At 45.7% G+C, this 19,535-nt stretch overlaps 1 protein-coding gene across 1 annotated transcript in view; it reads left to right on the forward strand.

Annotated features, from left to right (window-relative positions):
- Positions 1–2,356: 2,356 nt before the first annotated feature.
- The window catches only part of PolA2 (DNA polymerase alpha subunit B), a 59,566-nt gene continuing 42,387 nt past the window's right edge, over positions 2,357–19,535 (forward strand). The window contains exons 1-2 of the mRNA XM_045744879.2: positions 2,357–2,552; positions 7,044–7,248. Coding sequence (XP_045600835.2) covers positions 2,474–2,552; positions 7,044–7,248 — 284 coding nt within the window. The 5' untranslated portion in view covers positions 2,357–2,473. The remainder of the gene's footprint in view (positions 2,553–7,043; positions 7,249–19,535) is intronic.

Consider the following 19,535-nt stretch of genomic DNA (forward strand, 5'->3'; position numbering starts at 1 on the left):
AGTCCACATAAAATGAACTCTGTTACCATCATTAATAATTTAGTTGTATTTGTGTCTAGCTTCAGACACGAGCATGTTACAGTTATGTCTGTTACAGCAATTAAGGATGATAAAGAGTTACTTACAATTAATGTATCAAGTTTGGAGACTTGTACACACTTCAGTGCAAGAAGCAAGGCAAATAGTTCAGTCTGAAGGGTAGAGGCCCAGTTGTTTATACGGCCTCCCCACTCAAAATATAAGCCATCACCCATTGTCAGGACATCTGCACTTCCAGCTGCACCCATGGGGCGGTGTAGGGGACCATCAGTGTATATGATTTGAGAGAGAGAATCCTCTGTGGACAGAGCATCAATATGGCTTAAGGTGTTGAGCTTTGCCTCAAGACGAAGCTTGGGCTGATCTATAATTTGCTTCTTGGATGGAAAGAGAGAGATTAAAATTGGAAAGGGTGCAATCTCCCAAGGTGCAGGAAAGTGCCGTTGTTGTATCTCCTGGTACAAATTATAAATTAGATACATTCTAAATTCAGTTCCAGTTTTAGTTATCGATATGGAACAATGTTGACCTTCAATAAAGAAATTTTGCTTGGAGGGGCTTCTGTGCAAGGGTTAGGATGAGCTAGCCTAAGCATTTTTATACCAATTTGAAAGTTAATTTCAGTAATACGATCAACAACGCTCGGAATATTAAGTTTCTTTTTCATGTTAAGTATCTTTGTGGTACGAGGGCACCCAAGGATTATCCTTAAGGCTTCGTTCTGCAATTTTTCAAGCCTTCCAAACTTTTTTTCAGGCATCAAAACAAACAGGTGCAGCATAATCCACTAAAGATCTGATGTATGCTAGATACATCATTTTGACAATTCTGACATTAGCACCATAGCCTGAGTAATAACCTGCAACAGCCCTGAGAGTTGTTGTTGTTTTAGATTTAGCTACTCAGAACGAAATGTCCATGTAGCATGGGTTATGGTGAGCCCGTAATTGAGTTCGATTATTCACGATAACCTTGTTACTCTGATATTTGGGTCAACCTACATTGCCTTGAGAGCTCCGTTTACATAGTCAAGCTGAGAGCCATCATACAGTTGCTGCATCTTGTGAACAGCTCCTCCCTGCCTGGAAGGGCGCCGATTTAGTATCTTGTAGGCGATGAGTCACAATAACGTGGCTAAAGTATGTTGACCAGACCACACACTAGAAGGTGAAGGGACGACGACGTTTCGGTCCGTCCTACTAGTGTGTGGTCTGGTCAACATTTAGTATCTTTGTTTTCTCTGCTGAGATGACTAAACCTAGGTCCTGAAATGAGTCTAATACAGATGTAAAAAGTGTTCTGCGTGTTACCATACCCAGTGGTGTGTATGAATGCATAGCCAGCTTTTGATCTATACTCTGTAATCTTTCATAGTGGCCCTCGCAGCTGAATGGAGAGCGCTTGGGGGTCGTAGTCCTAAGGGCCCTGGTTCGACTCCCGGCGGAGGCGGAAACAATTGGGCAGTTTCTTTCACTCTGATGCCCCTGTTGACCTAACACCTGAAAAAATAGGTACTTGGGAGTTAGATAGCTGCTGTGGGCTACTTCCTTGGGATGTGTGAGCGCGCGTTTCTGTGTGTGTGTTAGAGAGGAATATCTGTAGTAGATAAAATACATTTGTTAGTTAGAGCTAATAGCTCGATTTTGCAGACACTAATAGTAAAAATAAAGGATGGGGTAGCAGCACATTGCTGTGTACACAGACATCAAGGCAAATAGGGAGATCTTCGACAAGCTGCCGACTTCCTGTTCTCGTCGAGGGCACAAGTGGTAGTTGCTCTTAGGTAAATTCAGGTACTTAAGCTTGTTAATTAATAAAAAACTATTAGGCCTACGTACACGTCACGCATATTCTCTATATTTATTTATTTTGGTTAAAACACTCGAAAGCAACATTTGGTAAGCTAAATACTTAATTATGATTATAACTCTTCGGTAGTGGTATAATTAAGCTGATTAATTATTGTTATATATTTACTTAGGAATGTTTTCCGATGACTGCCCTTTTTCCTCTCAACAATCCCGGAAGAAAATTGTTTCCAAATTCGCAAAGAAGCTGCATAAATTATCAAGCAACGGATAAAATCTATGGATTCTTATACAAAGCAGCTTAACTGCGAAACAATAAATATTTTTCTCACTCGTATCAGAGTAAAATCCCCAAGCACGGCGAAAAAGAACCATCTTCCTTTGTTTGTATCGGCGGCCATAATCTCGTCCCCAAAACTTGGGGGACCACTTGTTGCTGAATCCGTCGCCGCTCTCCCGTCCCTCCACCGAGCCCCAGCGTAAGTGTTATCTATCCTGCAGGTGCCGGAGGGACGCAGGGGCAGCTGGGGAGGGATAGAGAGGCTGGAGGAGCCGGGGATGAGGGCCTGGGTGAACAGCTGATCCCAGCGCGGGAAACGTGAGTGCCTCCCGAGGGGTCGAGAGCCATGTCCACCGCCGAGCAGATCGTCGAGGATTTTGAGACCTTCGGCGTGGCGCTGGGGGATAATGAGCTGGTGGAGAGATGTAAGTGGTGTAGGCGGGTGTGGGGTGACCCCGGGAGGGTGGCTAGAGGGATCAGGGGTCCAGTGGTGACGGTGTGTTTCACACTGCCGTTTTCTCCTCTTGTTTTGTATATAACGTCTACCTTTTTTTCCGATGTGTTTCATATGTAATAAGTTTCGTACAGCCACGCTGTACTTCATACAATGTTTTGTGTGTATGATAGGGTGGGTTATGTGAGGTTTTGTGAACTCGTGTCGACTGAGTATAGTTGGCTTCGTTGTCGACATAATCGGGGTTCGATTCCTGGGCGGGAAAGGAATGGTTGGGAGGACGTGTTCTTTTAACTAATGCCACTGTTCACCTAGTAGTAAATAGGTCCCCAAGAGTCTGGCAACTGTTGTGGAGTTGCGTCCTGAGGAAGGTCAGTAGTTTGACCTTTTGGGGACCTGGATACACACCTGAAGCATGTATGTACTCGCCTAGTTGTATTCAACTGGTTGTGTTTGCGGGGGTTGAGCTTTGGCTCTTTGGTCCCGCTTCTCGACCATCAATCAACTGGTGTACAGATTCCTGAGCCTATTGGGCTCTTATCATATCTACATTTGAAACTGTGTATGGAGTCAGCCTCCACCACATCACTGCTTAATTCATGCCATCTGTTAACTACTCTGACATTCAGAAAATTCTTTCTAACGTCTCTGTGGCTCATTTGGGTACAAAGTTTCCACCTGTGTCCCCTAGTTCGTGTTCTGCCCATGTTAAAGAGTTTGTCTTTGTCCACCCTGTCAATTCCCCTGAAAATTTTGTAGGTGGTTATCTGTAGATGTATACAGTACACTCAAGTAAATCTGTGTACATGTTTTCTTACTAGGTGAGTACAGGCTTCCTTTTCCTGACAAATGGAATTATCATTGTTATTGTTGGGTTGAACTTTGGGGCTTAATTCCAGTTGTCCAGGACAGGGAATCTGTATTTAGGCTTATCAAGGCCTACCTAGGTTGGTATTACTAACTTTTCCCAGGATACAACCCACTGCTGTTGGCAAACTCCCAGGTACCTGTTTGCTGTTAGGTGAACAGAGGCATCAGGCAAAAGGAAATGTGCCTGACCATTTTTTTTTTCTTGCTGTTTGAGTGTGGGGTTTTTTCTGCCTTATAAGTTATGAGGTTCCTGCTTCATCCTGGCATGCAAGCAACTCATTCCGTTTCTTGGGGTCATTGCCCGACCTTTGCCATACCCATGTGCTTGAGTGGTGTGAGGTGGACAGTCTCAAGTTACAGTATCTTGAGCTGTCTCATTTGCACTGCTGAAGCTGTGCTTGCTTGTTCCAGTTCTGCCCCAAGTTTTGGGCATGTTACAACAGCTGTAGCAGCTGTTACATCCTTGTGCAGCTGTGTTTCTGGAACTGTGGCTGCAGAGGTTCATGAATCCTGTATTCACTTGACTGTCCATTTCCTGCATCTTGGCTGTGGTTGACCTGTTGTCGTATTCAGGGGTTCCCTGGATGTTCTGTCTTCGGTGCTGGGTGTTGTGGCTGTGGTGTGGTTTTCAGAGGCTTTACCCCACGTGGCTCTGTACTTTGGCACATCTAGCTTGTATGCCTATGCTTTCATTTTGGCTTGATTCATACTCTTCAATCTGCCTCCCAGGTTTTGTTCCATTTTCCTGAGGTGCTGTTTTTCATGTTTTTTTTAGGCTGCACTCACTTCATTCTAGTCTCTCAGTTGGCTTCTTTTACAGTGTTTGTTCTGTTGCGAGTGTGTGCTTTGCGACTTTTCTGGGTAATTTCCCCAGGTAGTCTTTCCTGGGTAGTAGTAGTACTTGGCCCCTCCAGTTTGTGTTCTTGGGCGTGGTTTCTTCTGTGATTCCTTTTGGTCATTGCCTCTTAATTGGACTCCACATCTTTTTACTGTGTGGCCCGGTTATTCCCGGTAACTTTGCAGGACTTGACGGCCCTGTGGTATGGTCTTACCTGCTTTTTTTCAGGGTCTGGCCTTTAGCATGACTACTCTAGCTCAGGTCTGATGTAAGTGCCCAATTAACTGACTTGTATTGGATATATGGGCCTGTGGGCCACTCCAAACAGCTTATTAGACCAAGTTATCTTTGTCAAGTCTGACCCCAGTTGGGATTGAAGTAGAACTCTCAGAACTCGCAACAGGTACAGTCCAGGTGTAGCAGACAGTTTTTCTGAATAGTGTCTGAATCTCTGTTGACATGTTCCACACGTTTCTGTTCCGGGAGTAGAACTACAGTACTACTAAAACCCTCTCCAGGTATGCTCATCCTAGGTTTGGGGCCTAGTTAGGGTTTGTTGAGGGGCTTCGGGCTTCCTGCTTTCGGGTTCTCCTTTTTGGGTTAATTCAGGCTCCTTGGTTCTTCCCAGGTTACCCAGGGTAATATTTTATTTACCTGGCAGCATTTTTTTCAGATATCGATGCTTTGCCCTACCTTGACAACTGGCCTACCTTGAGGTTACCTTGAGGTGCTTCCGGGGCTTAGCGTCCCCGCGGCCCGGTCGTCGACCAGGCCTCCTGGTTGCTGGACTGATCAACCAGGCTGTTGGACGCGGCTGCTCGCAGCCTGACGTATGAGTCACAGCCTGGTTGATCAGGTATCCTTTGGAGGTGCTTATCCAGTTCTCTCTTGAACACTGTGAGGGGATTGCCAGTTGTGCCCCTTAGGTGTAGCGGAAGCGTGTTGAACAGTCTCGGGCCTCTGATGTTGATAGAGTTCTCTCTCAGAGTACCTGTTGCACCTCCGCTTTTCAACGGGGGTATTTTGCTCATCCTGCCATGTCTTCTGGTCTCATGTGATGTTATTTCTGTGTGCAGGTTTGGGACCAGCCCCTCTAATATTTTCCACGTGTAAATTATTATGTATCTCCCGCCTGCGCTCAAGGGAGTACAGATTTAGGCTCTTTAGTCGGTTCCAATAGTTTAGGTGTTTTACTGAGTGAATTCTAGCAGTAAAGGATCTATGCACGCTCTCCAGGTCAGCAATTTCTCCAGCTTTGAAAGGGGCTGTCATTGTGCAGCAGTACTCCACTCTAGAGAGCACAAGCGTTTTGAAAAGTGTCATCATCGGTATAGCATCTCTAGTGTGAAAAGTTCTTGTTATCCAACCTGTCATTTTTCTTGCAGTTGTGACGGATACTTTATTGTGTTCTTTAAAGGTAAGGTCTTCCGACATTAGTATACCCAGATCCTTTACATTGCCTTTACGTTCTATGTTATGATTTGCCTGAGTTTTGTACGTGGTTTCCGTTTTTAAATTTTCATTTTTTCCATAGCACATGAGCTGGAACTTATCTTCGTTAAATACCATATTATTTTCTGTAGCCCATAGAAAGACGTTAAATACCATATTATTTTCTGTAGCCCATAGAAAGACCTGATCTACATCTGACTGGAGGTTTGCCATGTCCTCTATGTTGCCTACTCTCATGAAGATCCTAGTGTCATCTGCAAAGGATGATACAGTTCTATAGGTTGTGTTCTTGTCTATTTTGTCTTGTCTTGGCCGGTTTGTGTTCCCAGTCAATCTGCATGTTGCTGGCTTGCAGCACCCTGGCATGCAACCACACCATGGTTTGCAAGCCAGGGTATGCAAACCATACCACAGGGACCAAACCACAGGGTATGGTCCCTGTGGTGGCAGCTCTGCTCAGCCTACAGATTCTTGTCTGTATGGTATTGGTGAGGCTCTGAATTTCTCAGCAGTTGTGCACTTGTGCATAAGCCAGAGTTTTTGGCTTTGTGGTGTCCGCCTCTGGGCGGGATTAGGCTCTAGGCATTGTTCTGGTTCCTCCAGTATAGTCTTTCACCACTGCCACAAATGTTGGGTGAGCGCCATTGGCCCATCATCAGCTTTGCTGGGTTGCCCTCTGACTTCTCGGGGTTGTCCTCTGGTGTCTTCATCCTCTCTCACCCGTGTATCTTGCTCTTTCAGTCCTGGGTTGTGATTTTGTTGCGAGTGTTTGCCATACTTCTCAGGTTCTTTGGGCATGCAGTATGATTTATGAGTTTGTGGCAATGGGACAGGCTATTTGATTGGCTCATTTCCTTCCTGGCTCTCTTCTCCGGCTCTTCCAACTACTTCCCAATGGGTCATTATTTTGAATCGTGTTGGGTTTCTTTCGTCCTTTCTTCTTTAGGGTCTGATCCCTGCATATCTTCTGGATTCTCAAGATTTGGTTCTCCATGTGGCTCACGTTTGGAATTTATTGATATTTCTTGCAGATAGTAAATTTTAATTTTGTCCCATTATAGTGCATTATTGCAAACAATGTCATTAACACCTCTTATTCATTCACACTTATGATTATATTGATTTTATTTTCTTGTACAATCTAATTTAGATAATATTTATAAGGATTTTTACATTGCAATATGGCTGACTTAGGATTCCTAAATATTCATTATGTACTGTATTTGTTTTATGTTTCTTGCTAACACACCTACTCATTTGTATACCGGTTTTAATAACTTGAAACAATGTCTTGGTCCCCAGGCTTGGAACTGTGTTCTCAGTATGGCGTGGATGGCGAGGGCATTGCTGCCTGCTGGATATCCTTTGCCAGTAGCAATGGTTACGATTCCCTCACACTGGATCGCCTCGATCACTTTGAACGCGATCAGCTAGCCAAGGAGAAGAAAACTAACTCAAAGAGCACCAAGAATTTAAACTTATATGATGTCTCAACACTTGATGCACTGTATCCTTTCTTTCATGATACTTTCCATTTGAAAAATTAATATATTTGTCTTGGTTCAGTCATGTACATACGGCATGCAGTGTACAAGTCTGTTCTCAATGGTTGCAGATGTGCTCCCATTCATTAAGTATGCCTGTATAGCTATTTTTTGTCTTTCTTTCATGATAATTTTTGCAGAAAGATAAATAGGATTTCATGCTAATTTATATTGCTGTACTATATTACCATTCTAATATTGAAATATGTTTGTCTTTTGGCCAGTTGTGAAATGTTTTTGGTACTGTATTTCACATTTGTTAGGAACAAACATTTTTTCATTAGAAATTATTTGTTCAATTCAGATTGAATGGTAATGGTTTTTACTGTTTCTGGTCCCTGCTTGGACTGGATCCAATCCAGCCTAGTCTGGAACTACTGTAAGTAACCTCAATGTTAATCACCTGGGCCACTGCAATTATTGTCATTTGACAATTGTTATTGCTTAGTGTGTACAGTATATCAATATTACAATACTGTGATTATAACTAATGGAAAAAATATTGGATCTCATTTTGTAATGGGTTACTATGCAATAATGGTATCGTGGACTCTGGCCTTCTTTTATTGTCAAATAATGAATTGGCCTTTACTAATCGTTTGAATCTGTGGCTACCTGTTGTTGGTTCTGGAGAGTAATGTCCTTGTGGCCTGGTCTCTGACTAGGCTTCTTGGTTGGTGGTCTGGTCAACCAGCCTGAATGACATTCCCAGACAGAATCACTGTAGAGTACTGTAGTGAGTTGCAAGATCCTTCCACTGAACTGTGCCAGGATTTACTTAGTACACTAAGCCTACCTTATTTTGTGTTAGTTCTGGGAATTGGTGTTCTGTGGCCATGTCTGACTTGGCTTTCTAGTTGTTGGTTTTCCAGCCTGTTAGATACTGCTTTTTGCAGTCTGATGTTTGAATCACAACCAGGTTTTTAGGTATTTTTTGGAGGTGTTTATTTAGTTCTCACTTGTAAGAGGCTGGCTAGATATGTCACGAATGTATGTAGTGTGTTAAAAAGTCTTGAGGTACCTTTCTCAATTTTGTGTACATAAATAGTTAACACAAACACTGCACAATGTTAATAAGTGAAATCAGGAACAAAAGCATCCAAGACTAACACAAGAGTTTTGTACTACTGGTCAGCAACCCCTTGCATCTGGTATCGATGTCCTGATGTCTTGCCAGATGGCAAGAAGTTTTTCTAGTTTGCCAAACTAGAAAAGTTGTAGATTTTTTGGCCATTTCCTATTTGCATTTTGGGGATTAAAAACAAAATCCAGCTAGGTGTGATGGCATGGCATGCCTGTGAAGTCCCAGTAATTTTTACCAAAAATATAAAGATTCTCTCTTTCCAAGGTAGAGTCCTTTTTTTTTTAGGTAAATTGTTAAAACTCCTAACCAAAACTTTGTTTTGCCTGGTCTCGGACCAGGCCGCTGGGACCTTAACCCCCGGAATCACTACAGGGTAACTTACTCAAGATTTCTCATGGGATATCATGGAAACCTGATCCAATTGATATTAAAGTACATAAGGTCTCATGACCTTTCTTCTGAATATTATTTCTGCCATATCCAGAGGCAAATTACAGCCTCTGCTTAGCAGAATTCATCAAAGCTAGCCACTTCCAAGAGAAAACCCGCTGTAATTTCTTCCAAAATAGACCCCACTGCTCAAGCTGTTTTAGTGGTCAAGATTTTGTTGCATTTTTATTAACTGTTAAGCTAGAATTTTAAGATATTGTACAGGCCAGTATTTGGCCATCAAGAAAGCTTGGTGAACTGAGTACAGTACACTATTCTAGTCCCCTAAGAATTTGTTAGCCAATTCTTTCTGGCCTGGCAAATATTAATTTTCACTGTGATCCATTTGAGCAAGATCCTACTGTATTGTACAGAATATCCTAAGAAATACTTATTTAGATATTTTCTATTATCTTAAGGCATGCTTGGCTAAAATAAATTAATTTACATGGGTTTAAGAGGACAATATTGTACTCATTGGTCAAATTAACAAAATGACCTAACCAAATTACTTTGCCCCCTCTGTGAATTATTATTATTTCTAAAATACTGTAACCTAGAACAGTTGAATATTTGTACGTTTCCATCTTGTAAAAATGGCGATTTATGTGATATACTAGTACTGTATTTAGTAAAAAGAGAGGCCTTTGGCTAGGAGACTGGTGAAAAAGACTTATTGCATTCCCTCTCATTTCACAAATACATGTGTTTTATAGTGTTACACCGAAAGGAGATCCATAGTAACTTAGAGAATTGTTTTGCTTTTATTTCACTTCACTTTGCTATGAAAGATATTAATTAACACTATTGCTCGCTTTGGACACTGATCACTTCCTTTTTTTTTTTTTATCTTAAGAGTCCTAGCCGTGGACAGTGCTCGCGTCCAATACAAAAATATTTGCATAAAATTCATTTTTTATCCGATCGACTTCGAGATAGCTTCAAAATAAGCGCCGTTAGAGTGCCCACAATTTGATACCAAAATGAAAGATGTAACACAAAACTTGATGTCGGAACACTTGAAAGGTTATAAATACATTTTTGGTCAAAATTTTAAAATATTTGTTAAAATTCTATTTATTGTGCTGTTATTTTGGGACTAGATTTAAAATGTGCGCCTTTACATTGCAAACAATTTGATACCAAAATGAAAGATGTAACACAAACATTTGTCAGTTAGTTTTTTTAGTTTAGTTCATTTATTATGCACCCCATACCCATCTTGTCAGAACACTGGAAAGATATAAATAATTTTGTGATGAGCTTCCAAAATTAAAATATTTGTTAAAATTCCAGTTATTGCTCTATTATTATGGGACTAGTTTTAAAATATGTTCCTTTATATTGTGAACAATTTGATACCAAAATGAAAGACGTAACCCGAAAATTGATGTTATCAAACTGAACGAGTATACACATTAAGTTGCGGTGTGCCAATTGGTGCTCGTTCATGGGTATCTTTAAGCTTTCCTGTGGGGAGGCATGCCGAGTTTTTGTACATTAAATGCCTATACACCTTTAGGGAATTTAATTGTGAATACAATGATACCAAAACGAACGATGTAGCACGAGAATTAAGGTGAGAAAACTGAAATGAGTGTACACATTTAAATGTCGCCGCGCCCTTGCCCACACGCTTGTACACACGCCGGGGGCGTGACCTCCAAGTTGGAGGTGCGCATGCACGGGGCACGATAGTGTTAAGTAGCAGTTTTAGTATGCTGCAGCCGGCAAAAGGAAAGTGGTTAATTATTGATGAAACCCTGAAATGAATTGAAAACCTTACCAAGCAGTGACATTTTTCAGTTCCTCATGGGCATGTCACATTCTTAGTGTACTTCTGTGGTTGACTCCAGCAGTGTCCTCATAGCCCTGGAGGCATGTAACTCTATGCACCTTGTAGCAGTTAGAATTCAACATTGGCTATTTCTAATCTCCAGCAGATTTAAAACAGCTGAGTTTTGCTGGGTTCTCAACCACATTGGTATTACCTTATTAAATGAATGTGTGGACACTGCCTCTAAGGAGGCTGTCTGCTCTTGTCCTATTTCTAAAAAAGGCATTCCTTATTCAGACATCTTCAGACTCATTTTTTCTGCAACCTGCAACTGCTGGCAGGGTCACTGGTTTGAGGTTACTGGTAACAAACTGAATACTCAATCCACCCTAATAAATGATGAGAAATGGCTTTGGTTAGATATGTATTGCCCATACTGTACATGCTCAACTCGTGGACATTCAACGTAATGCCTCGTTGCTCCTTACTGTCCAAATTGCATCGTCCCACTTACGATGCAATTTGTATTGTGCACCTCTTTATGGAATGTTATGATTTTCAGGACATTCGTATGTCTTGCTTTCCTGACGTCCCTCGAGGACATTTGTCCATGGAAAAAAATTCCTTGGTGAATCTTATGCTTTTGATATCACTTGCCTTGTGTGTTTTTGTTCTCATTTTCAGTGATATTTAGCACCTTTTGAATATCCAGTGACACTGATCATGGCTGAGTGAAAAGCCACTCCACATGAAAAAGTCATTGGCTTTTTCATATGCACATAGTTTCATACACCACCCTCGAGTCAGGTGGCGCACCGCTCATTCCCCGAGTTACGTCGGATGGTGCTGTGCAGAGGTTAAGCAGACATGACTATACCAACGAGAAAAATAATTTTAACAAGGATTGATGAAATAGAGCAGAAACTAAAGCAATCATACCAGACTGAAGAAATTAAATTAGAACAGAAAGCTATACGAGAGATAAAGGACAATCCCAATTTTTTCCCCTTGAGAAATTTTAACACTATCGGTAACTTTGGACCGGACTTGCGTCCACTACAAAAAATATTTGTATAAAATTCATTTTTTATCCAATCGACCTCGGGGTAGTATCAAAATAAGCGCCTTTAGAATGTGCATAATTTGATACCAAAATGAAAGATGTAACATGAAACTTGATGTCCGAACACTTGTATGATTATAAATAGGCTTTTGGTCAAAATTTTTAAATATTTGTTAAAATTCTAATTATTATGCTATTATGGTGGGACTAGTTTTAAAATGCGCGCATTTACGTCGCGAACAATTTGATACCAAAATGAAAGATGTACCACAAAAATTTTTGTTAGAACACTGGAAAAATATAATTAATTTTGTGATGATGAGCTTCCAGAATTAAAATATTTGTTAAAATTCCAGTTATTGCTCTATTATTATGGGACTAGCTTTAAAATACGTGCCTTTTTCTGGGGGGAGCCCCGTCGGCTCCCCGGAGCTTTACCGGCTGATATGCTAATGTCAGACTTTGGCATCAGTCATGTGTATGGAGTTCTAGGGCCTACCGGGGACCACGGCCAGAACCTGGCCCCCTCAGAGAGGCAAGGGGAGCAATGGCCTATAGAAACCCCTGTGTGGTTGGAAGCATTCTATGTCTGCCATCGACCGGGTCAAGCATCCAGAAAGGTAAGCATTCCAAAACAAACCCCTATTCTGGTGAAAATTGCTACCTAAAGCCGAACTAGTGGATAGAACTCAACAGAAAACAAGGAAACTAGTATGACGTCATACGTCACCACGCCGCTGTCTGCGCAGCTCCCCCCTCCCCGGGAGGGGGAAGGGGGAGCCCCAGACCTCCCACGCCGGCTATCCACCCATCAGTTCTTCGGCACTTTCAGCACTGTACTTAGAGTGTGGTGTCTGTTTTCTAGGTGGTGCGTGAGCCGGGAGTGATTCTCCAGTACTCGGGCTGCATGCGCCTAGGGTTCCCTTCCCTAGGTGCCCTGTAAGTACTGCCCTTGGGGCTTGGGGCCACCTTCCACAAGTTCCTTGGGTCCTGCCCCTGCTTGGCCGTTTACTGCTTGGTTTTCGGCCGCTCTTTGTGTGCTCGGGTGTTCTGTCTCCCTTGTTCGCCTTAGAGTAAGGGGCAGTTTTTTGCACTGGTGGGGCGCAGGGTACTGTGCAGCTTGTCTTTACCAATCATAGCGGCTGGCTCTGTTCCGCTTGGGTACGCTGTCCTCTTGCAGGGTTTTCTTTTTCTTTTTGTTTATCTACCTGGTGGGGGGGGGGGGGGGGGTCTGCCTTCGTTCTTGCCCCTTGTGTTCTGAGTATTTTCTGGTGGTACCCCCTGCTAGGTCCCCGTGAGTGTACACGTCCCGGGGGTTCAGCTCTTAGAAAGTTGTTTGGTAGCTTTGGGTGCCGGTTAGCAGTACCCTGCCTGGGATTACCTGAGCGCGAGTCCGCTTATAGTAAACGCTCGGGACCCTGGGAAACCCCTGGGGGCGCGCGGGTCCGATGGATGTGACCCCAGAGTCCCCCCCTCGCTTCCAGCGAGTTTAAGGGTTGCTCTCACCCTTTGTCTCTGGGTGACTCTGTTTTGCCTCCGTCTGCTGCCTGTGGGGTCGGTGACACCTTCGACCCGGAGTCCTGCGAGTTTGGTTGCTCGTTGTGGCTTGGTTACACAGTTGTGCTAACGAAGCGGGTGCGGGCAGCAGGGGCATTGCACTTGAGCCTTGGTGGTGGCAACGTTCTCGTGGTTTCCTCCCCGGGAGCCCCGGGGCTGCCCCGTTGTGGTTCGTTTTGGGACTTGGGGGTGTTGGTTGCTTCGGTTCCATCCACGCCCCCTTGTCTTTCCCCTGGATCACCCTTCCTGCCTGCATCCGGTTCCTTACCGTATGTAGGTTCGGGGGGGCGAGGTTTTTGGTGGTGTTGAGATTCGGGCAGTCTCGGGGACTTCCCCTTCCGGGGTAGTGACGGGGGCATTTGAGCCTGTTCCTCCAGCCGTGTTGTATGAGTCTGCCAGTGGGCTCCCTTCCTTAGTGTTTTCACGGCTGCCCCGGTTTTCTGGTACGGCCGGGGCTTTGGGGGAATGGCTCGGCCCCGGGGCCTGTCGTGTCGGTTCCCGGGGCTGACTTGGGGGGCCTTGGCCCCGTGGGGTTTTTTATCCCCCTCTAGGCGGGGCTTGTGGTTACGCGGAGTGGGGTCTTTCCTCCCCACTCGCCGTACGTGCTGTTGGGCGTCGGCCCCTCCCCGGGCTCGGTTGCTTGGCCTTTGAGTCGGTTGGTTCCATCCTGTGGGTGGATGTTTCCTCCCACCCCTTTTTGGGACGGTGTTTTCGTCATGTTTCCCCGTTCAATGGGGTTCTGCGTGACTTCTGATCTCGGGTGCGCCTGCGCCTTCATGTGCCTTCGGGACTAGTGTTGGCTTCTGTGTTCTCGAGGGTACGGGAAGGTTTTTCGCTACTTCCCGCATTATTGGAACGTCTGTCGGCTCCTCGTCCTTGTCGCCCTGTTGGGCTACTTGTCGCCCTGTTGGGCTGCTTGTCGCCCGGTTGGGTTCCTTTTTGGGCTCTTTGCTTCTTTGGCCGGTTTTATTGTTCCTGCTTCCTCTTTTGTCTACTTTTCTCGTGCAGTAGTCCTGGCTGGCGCCTTCCCGCAGAGAGGGTGTGCGGTTCGGCCAGCGTGTTGTGCGCATGCGCCGTGGAGTTTGCTTTGGTCTGGGCGGTGTTTCAGTGCTGGTGTTTTGCGCCCTTTTTGCTACAGTGCTTCGCCTCTCGTTCTTCTCCCTGGCTGCGGAATGTGCCCCTTCGCGCCGGGGGTGTCCTGGTTCCCAGTTGTGGGGAGGACACCACGGTTTTCCCTGTGTCACGGGTGTGGACCGCCTCCTTCGCCTCTCCCTGCTCTCCTGCGGGTCCGGCAGGGTCCGGCTCTGGCGTCTTCACCTGGCGGTGCTCCCTGGTTCTTCTGGGCACGGTTGAGTCGTGTCAAGTTCGTGCCACTGTTCGCCAGGTGAGTTTCTGCGGTCTGGCGTCTTTTGGCCAGGCGCTGGATGCGGAGTTGTTTATATACCTATCTTTATTTAGGTATATTTTTGTACGACTGAGACTGTTCGCACACCAGTGACTCCCTTTTTCAACCCTTCCTGTCCCCCCCTCATGTGCATGTCCAACCCATGCTGGAGTCATTCAGGGGACCCTCCTTTTTTAATGTTGTGAGGTGTGGGGGTTGTAGGGTTGGTTCTGTACTCACCTGGTAAGGCTCCTGGCTGTGCTTGCAGGATTTGAGCTCTGGCTCTTGGGTCCCGCCTATCTGGTAGAATTTGCGGGATAGTACCAGTGGAGTGCAGTGGTGCTATTGGCACATTTGGGGAACACTGTATTACCATCAGAGGTCTGTGCTTGTTACACGACCTACTTGCAAGCATAAGCCTTCTTGCTGGTTCGTCCGTGGACTTCCAGGGCGCACTAGCCTGTTTTCGTATGGCAGTTCCGGCCCGTCCTGGTTGTGGGGGTATGTGGGCCGGTGGACTGCTCCTAGCAGCTGCCTGGTGGGCCACCCTCTGGCCGGTCTAGCCTGGCCTTGGGCCGGGCTCGAGGTGTGAAAGAGCTCCCAGTACCTCATCCAGCAGGTATCGAGCGGGGTTTTCTCCGCCGTCGGTCGCCTGGTGCAGGTTTCTGGGCCTGCGGGGTTTTGTCGTGTCTCCGTTGGCCCTGTCTGGGGTCTGCCTGCTCCGTTCTCTGCCTTTGCAGAAGGGAGTTGCTATTTACATGTTGCATGTTGCAGTAGTGCCTGTTGCTGCTGCTGCATGTGTGCATTGGTACTGTGTTTCACGGTGGCGTGTCCTTGTTCCTGTGTCCGGTTGTGGAGTGGCACTTTGCTGCCATTTTGTGCCTGGGGATTGCGTGGGGGTTTTTCTGTCCCTGCCTGATTGTCCACCCCTGGTTGTTATCCTGGGGTTTTTGTGCTTCTGCTCTTTCTTCCTGCCTCCTCTGCAGCAGGGGTGTTCTGCGTGTGTTCTTAGGCGTTTGTCAGCCTGTATCCTGTGATGTGCTTCCTTGTCTCGATCTATTGCAGTTGTTCGTACCCCTTGGTTCGGGCACTGTTGTGGCGGCGACCCTTCCGCCTTCTTTGGTTTCCTAGCTTGCCCTGCCGGTTGGTTTTTTTGGGGGTCTTGCGATGTCTCGCGTCGGACCCGTCGTTTCTGAACTCCTGGCGGGCTTGCATGCTTTGGGGAGTTTTTATGTTCGGCAGACGATCCATCTCCTTGTGCCGCCTGGGTTTCGGTGGTCGCGCCCAAGATCTTCCCGCGGCTCCGCCTTTTCCTGGGCTCGAAGGGGCCTTGTCGGGGCTGCATATGTTCTGCCTCGCGGTCTCGCCTCCGGTTGGTGGTCGGGTGGTTTCGTGGTAGGTGTCCCACCTGCGTGCTTCTCTTGGCGGCAGTGTGGGGTATTTTGGCGGTCCTTCCTTTTACTGTCCCTTCTTAGGTGGTTACTCTTGTTAGCTTGGTTTACTCCCGGCTTGGTTTTCTGGTGGGGGTTGGGGGCCGTCGTCTTGCCACATACTGTCGCCTCTTTTCGTGCGGCGCGGGCGGAGCCGCTTCAGCTTGCTTTCGGTTTTGGTGTTGCTTCTGCACCGTTAGTCAGCTGTCTTGTGCGTCGTTTCACCTCCGGCCTGTTCGTGCGCCGCTTGCACCATCCTGGTCTCTGGTCAGCGTGCTCTTTCTCCTCCTCGGTTGGTAGTGCCCCTTCGGTTCCGGTGTGTTTTTTCGTCGGCTCTTTCCTTTTTTCTTTGCCTCTGGGGGTTGAGTCGCTGAGTTTTCTTGCTCCTTCGGTTTTAGCGTTTTGGTTGTTCGGTGGCAGCAGTCTCCATCTTTTCTGGCGCGGGGTGGGGCTGCTGCGTTCTGGAGGGGTCCAGGGTTTGTTGGTGCTTCGTTGGTCGGGCCGGGGGTGTGTCGTTTTTGTGTTCAGTGGCGGCCCTCCGCTGTTGTTTGCGTGCCAGGGTGTTTGGGTCCGGAGCGCGTTTTGCGTTGATCCGGTTCTGTTCTTCCCGGTTCGCGGGTGATAGTGTCCCGGGTGGTCAGCCGTGTTCTTGCGGCTAAGCTGCCTGTGTTCTTCCCTCATGCCTGTGGCGTTCGTGGTTTCGCTGCTCTCGCTGCCGTCTGGGTGACGTGGCCTTGCGGTCCTTCGGGCATGGATTTTTGGTGTTCGTGCAGGGGCCTTGCTGCTCGTTGTTCTCGTGTTGTTCCCGGGACTTTTCGGGGCTGTGGCGCCTTGGGTTGGCGTTTGCTGCCAGTTGTCTCGCCTCCTTGGGGGGTGCGTGGTGTTCGCCTCCTGGTTCTGTCCCTTTGACCTTTCTCTGTGGGTAGTTAGCTCCGGGGAGCCGACGGGGCTCCCCCCAGAAAACCAGCGTTGAATGTAATGAAACGCCATTTTCTGGGTGAGACCCGGAGGCTCCCCGGCAACCCTTCCTCCCTCCGGTCGGCGTTTTTTCGCGTGTTTTGACATCCAGCCTCAGAACTGATGGGTGGATAGCCGGCGTGGGAGGTCTGGGGCTCCCCCTTCCCCCTCCCGGGGAGGGGGGAGCTGCGCAGACAGCGGCGCATTGACGTATGACGTCATACTAGTTTCCTTGTTTTCTGTTGAGTTCTATCCACTAGTTTGGCTTTAGGTAGCAATTTTCACCAGAATAGGGGTTTGTTTTGGAATGCGAAGTGAGGACTGAGCAGTACTCCAGATGGGACAGTACAAGTGATTTGAATAGTACAACCATTGTGATGAGATCCCTGGATTTGACTGATACCTGGTTGATACCTGGTTGATGGGGTTCTGGGAGTTCTTCTACTCCCCAAGCCTGGCCCGAGGCCAGGCTTGACTTGTGAGAGTTTGGTCCACTAGGCTGTTGCTTGGAGCGGCCCGCAGGCCCACATACCCACCACAGCCCGGTTGGTCCGGCACTCCTTGGAGGAATATATCTAGTTTCCTCTTGAAGATGTCCATGGTTGTTCCAGCAATATTTCTTATGCTTGCTGGGAGGACGTTGAACAACCGCGGACCTCTGATATTTATACAGTGTTCTCTGATTGTGCCTATGGCACCTCTGCTCTTCACTGGTTCTATTCTACATTTTCTTCCATATCGTTCACTCCAGTACGTTGTTATTTTTCTGTGTACATTTGGTACTTGGCCCTCCAGTATCTTCCAGGTGTATATTATTTGAGATCTCTATCGTCTTCTTTCTAGTGAGTACATTTGGAGGGCTTTGAGATGATCCCAATAATTTAGGTGCTTTATTGCGTCTATGCGTGCCGTATATGTTCTCTGTATTCCCTCTATTTCAGCAATCTTTCCTGCTCTGAAGGGGGAAGTGAGTACTGAGCAGTACATGTCCTCATGTAAACATGTCCTCAAGACGGGACAACACAAGTGCCTTGAAGAGTACAACCATTGTGATGGGATCCCTGGATTTGAAAGTTCTCGTAATCCATCCTTTCATTTTTCTGGTTGTCGCAATATTTGCTTGGTTATGCTCCTTAAACGTTAGGTCGTCAGACATTATTATTCCCAAATCCTTTACATGCTGTTTTCCTACTATGGGTACATTTGATTGTGTTTTGTACTCTGAATTATGTTTAAGGTCCTCATTTTTACCGTACCTGAGTACCTGGAATTTATCACTGTTAAACATCATGTTATTTTCTGATGCCCAGTCGAAAACTTTATTAATATCAGCTTGAAGTTTTTCAATGTCTTCAGCCGAGGTAATTTTCATACTGATTTTTGTGTCATCTGCAAAGGATGATACGAAGCTGTGACTTGTATTTTTGTCTATATCTGATATGAGAATAAGGAAAAGCAGCGGTGCAAGGACTGTACCCTGAGGTACAGAGCTTTTAACTGCACTTGGACTAGATTTTATATGGTTGACCGTTACTCGCTGAGTCCTGTTTGACAGAAAATTGAGTATCCTGCGTCCTACTTTACCGGTTATTCCCATTGACTTCATTTTGTGTGCTATCACGCCATGGTCACATTTATCGAAAGCCTTTGCGAAGTCCGTGTATATCACATCAGCATTCTGTTTTTCTTCTAATGCCTCAGTGACTTTGTTCTCAGTGACTGTTCTCGTAATCCATCATATCATTTTTCTGGCTGATGCAATATTTGTTTGGTTATGATCCCAAAACGTTAGGTTGTCAGACATCATTATTCCCAAATCCTTTACATGCTGCTTTCCTACTATGGACAGATTCGATTGTGTTTTGTACTCTGTATTATGTTTAAGGTCCTCATTTTTAGTGTACCTGAGTACCTGGAATTTATCAATGTTAAACATGTTATTTTCTGTTGCCCAGTCAAAATTTTTTATTAATATCTGCTTGTAGTTTTTCAATGTCTTCAGCATAGGTAATTTTCATACTGATTTTTGTGTCATCTGCAAAGAATGATATGCAGCTCTGTGACTTGTATTTTTGTCTATATCTGATATGAGAATAAGGAAAATCAGTGGTGCAAGGACTGTATCCTGACATACAGAGCTTTTAACCGCACTTGGACTCAATTTTATATGGTTGACCTCATTGAGGTTGGTTGACCTCAAAAAACTGGGTGGGTACTGTGTTCTGTTCGAATGAAAATTAAGTATCCAGCGTCCTACTTTACCAATTATTCCCATTGACCTCATTTTGTGTGCTATCACTCCATGGTCACATTTATCGAATGCCTTTGCAAAATCCATATATACCACATCTGCATTCTGTTTTTCTTCTAGTGCCTCAGGGACTTTGTCGTTGTGGTCAAGTAATTGAGAGGCATGATCTTCCCGCTCTAAATCCATGCTAGCCTGGGTTGTGGAGGTCATTGGTCTCCATGAAACTGGTGACCGGGCTCCTGATCACTCTGAAATACTTTTATGTGGGGACGTTAGTGCAACTGATTTATAATTCTTTGCCAATGCTTTGTTCCCTCC

The sequence above is a fragment of the Procambarus clarkii genome, chromosome 22 (genome assembly GCF_040958095.1).
Source record: "Procambarus clarkii isolate CNS0578487 chromosome 22, FALCON_Pclarkii_2.0, whole genome shotgun sequence".
NCBI classification, from domain to species: Eukaryota; Metazoa; Arthropoda; class Malacostraca; order Decapoda; family Cambaridae; genus Procambarus; species Procambarus clarkii.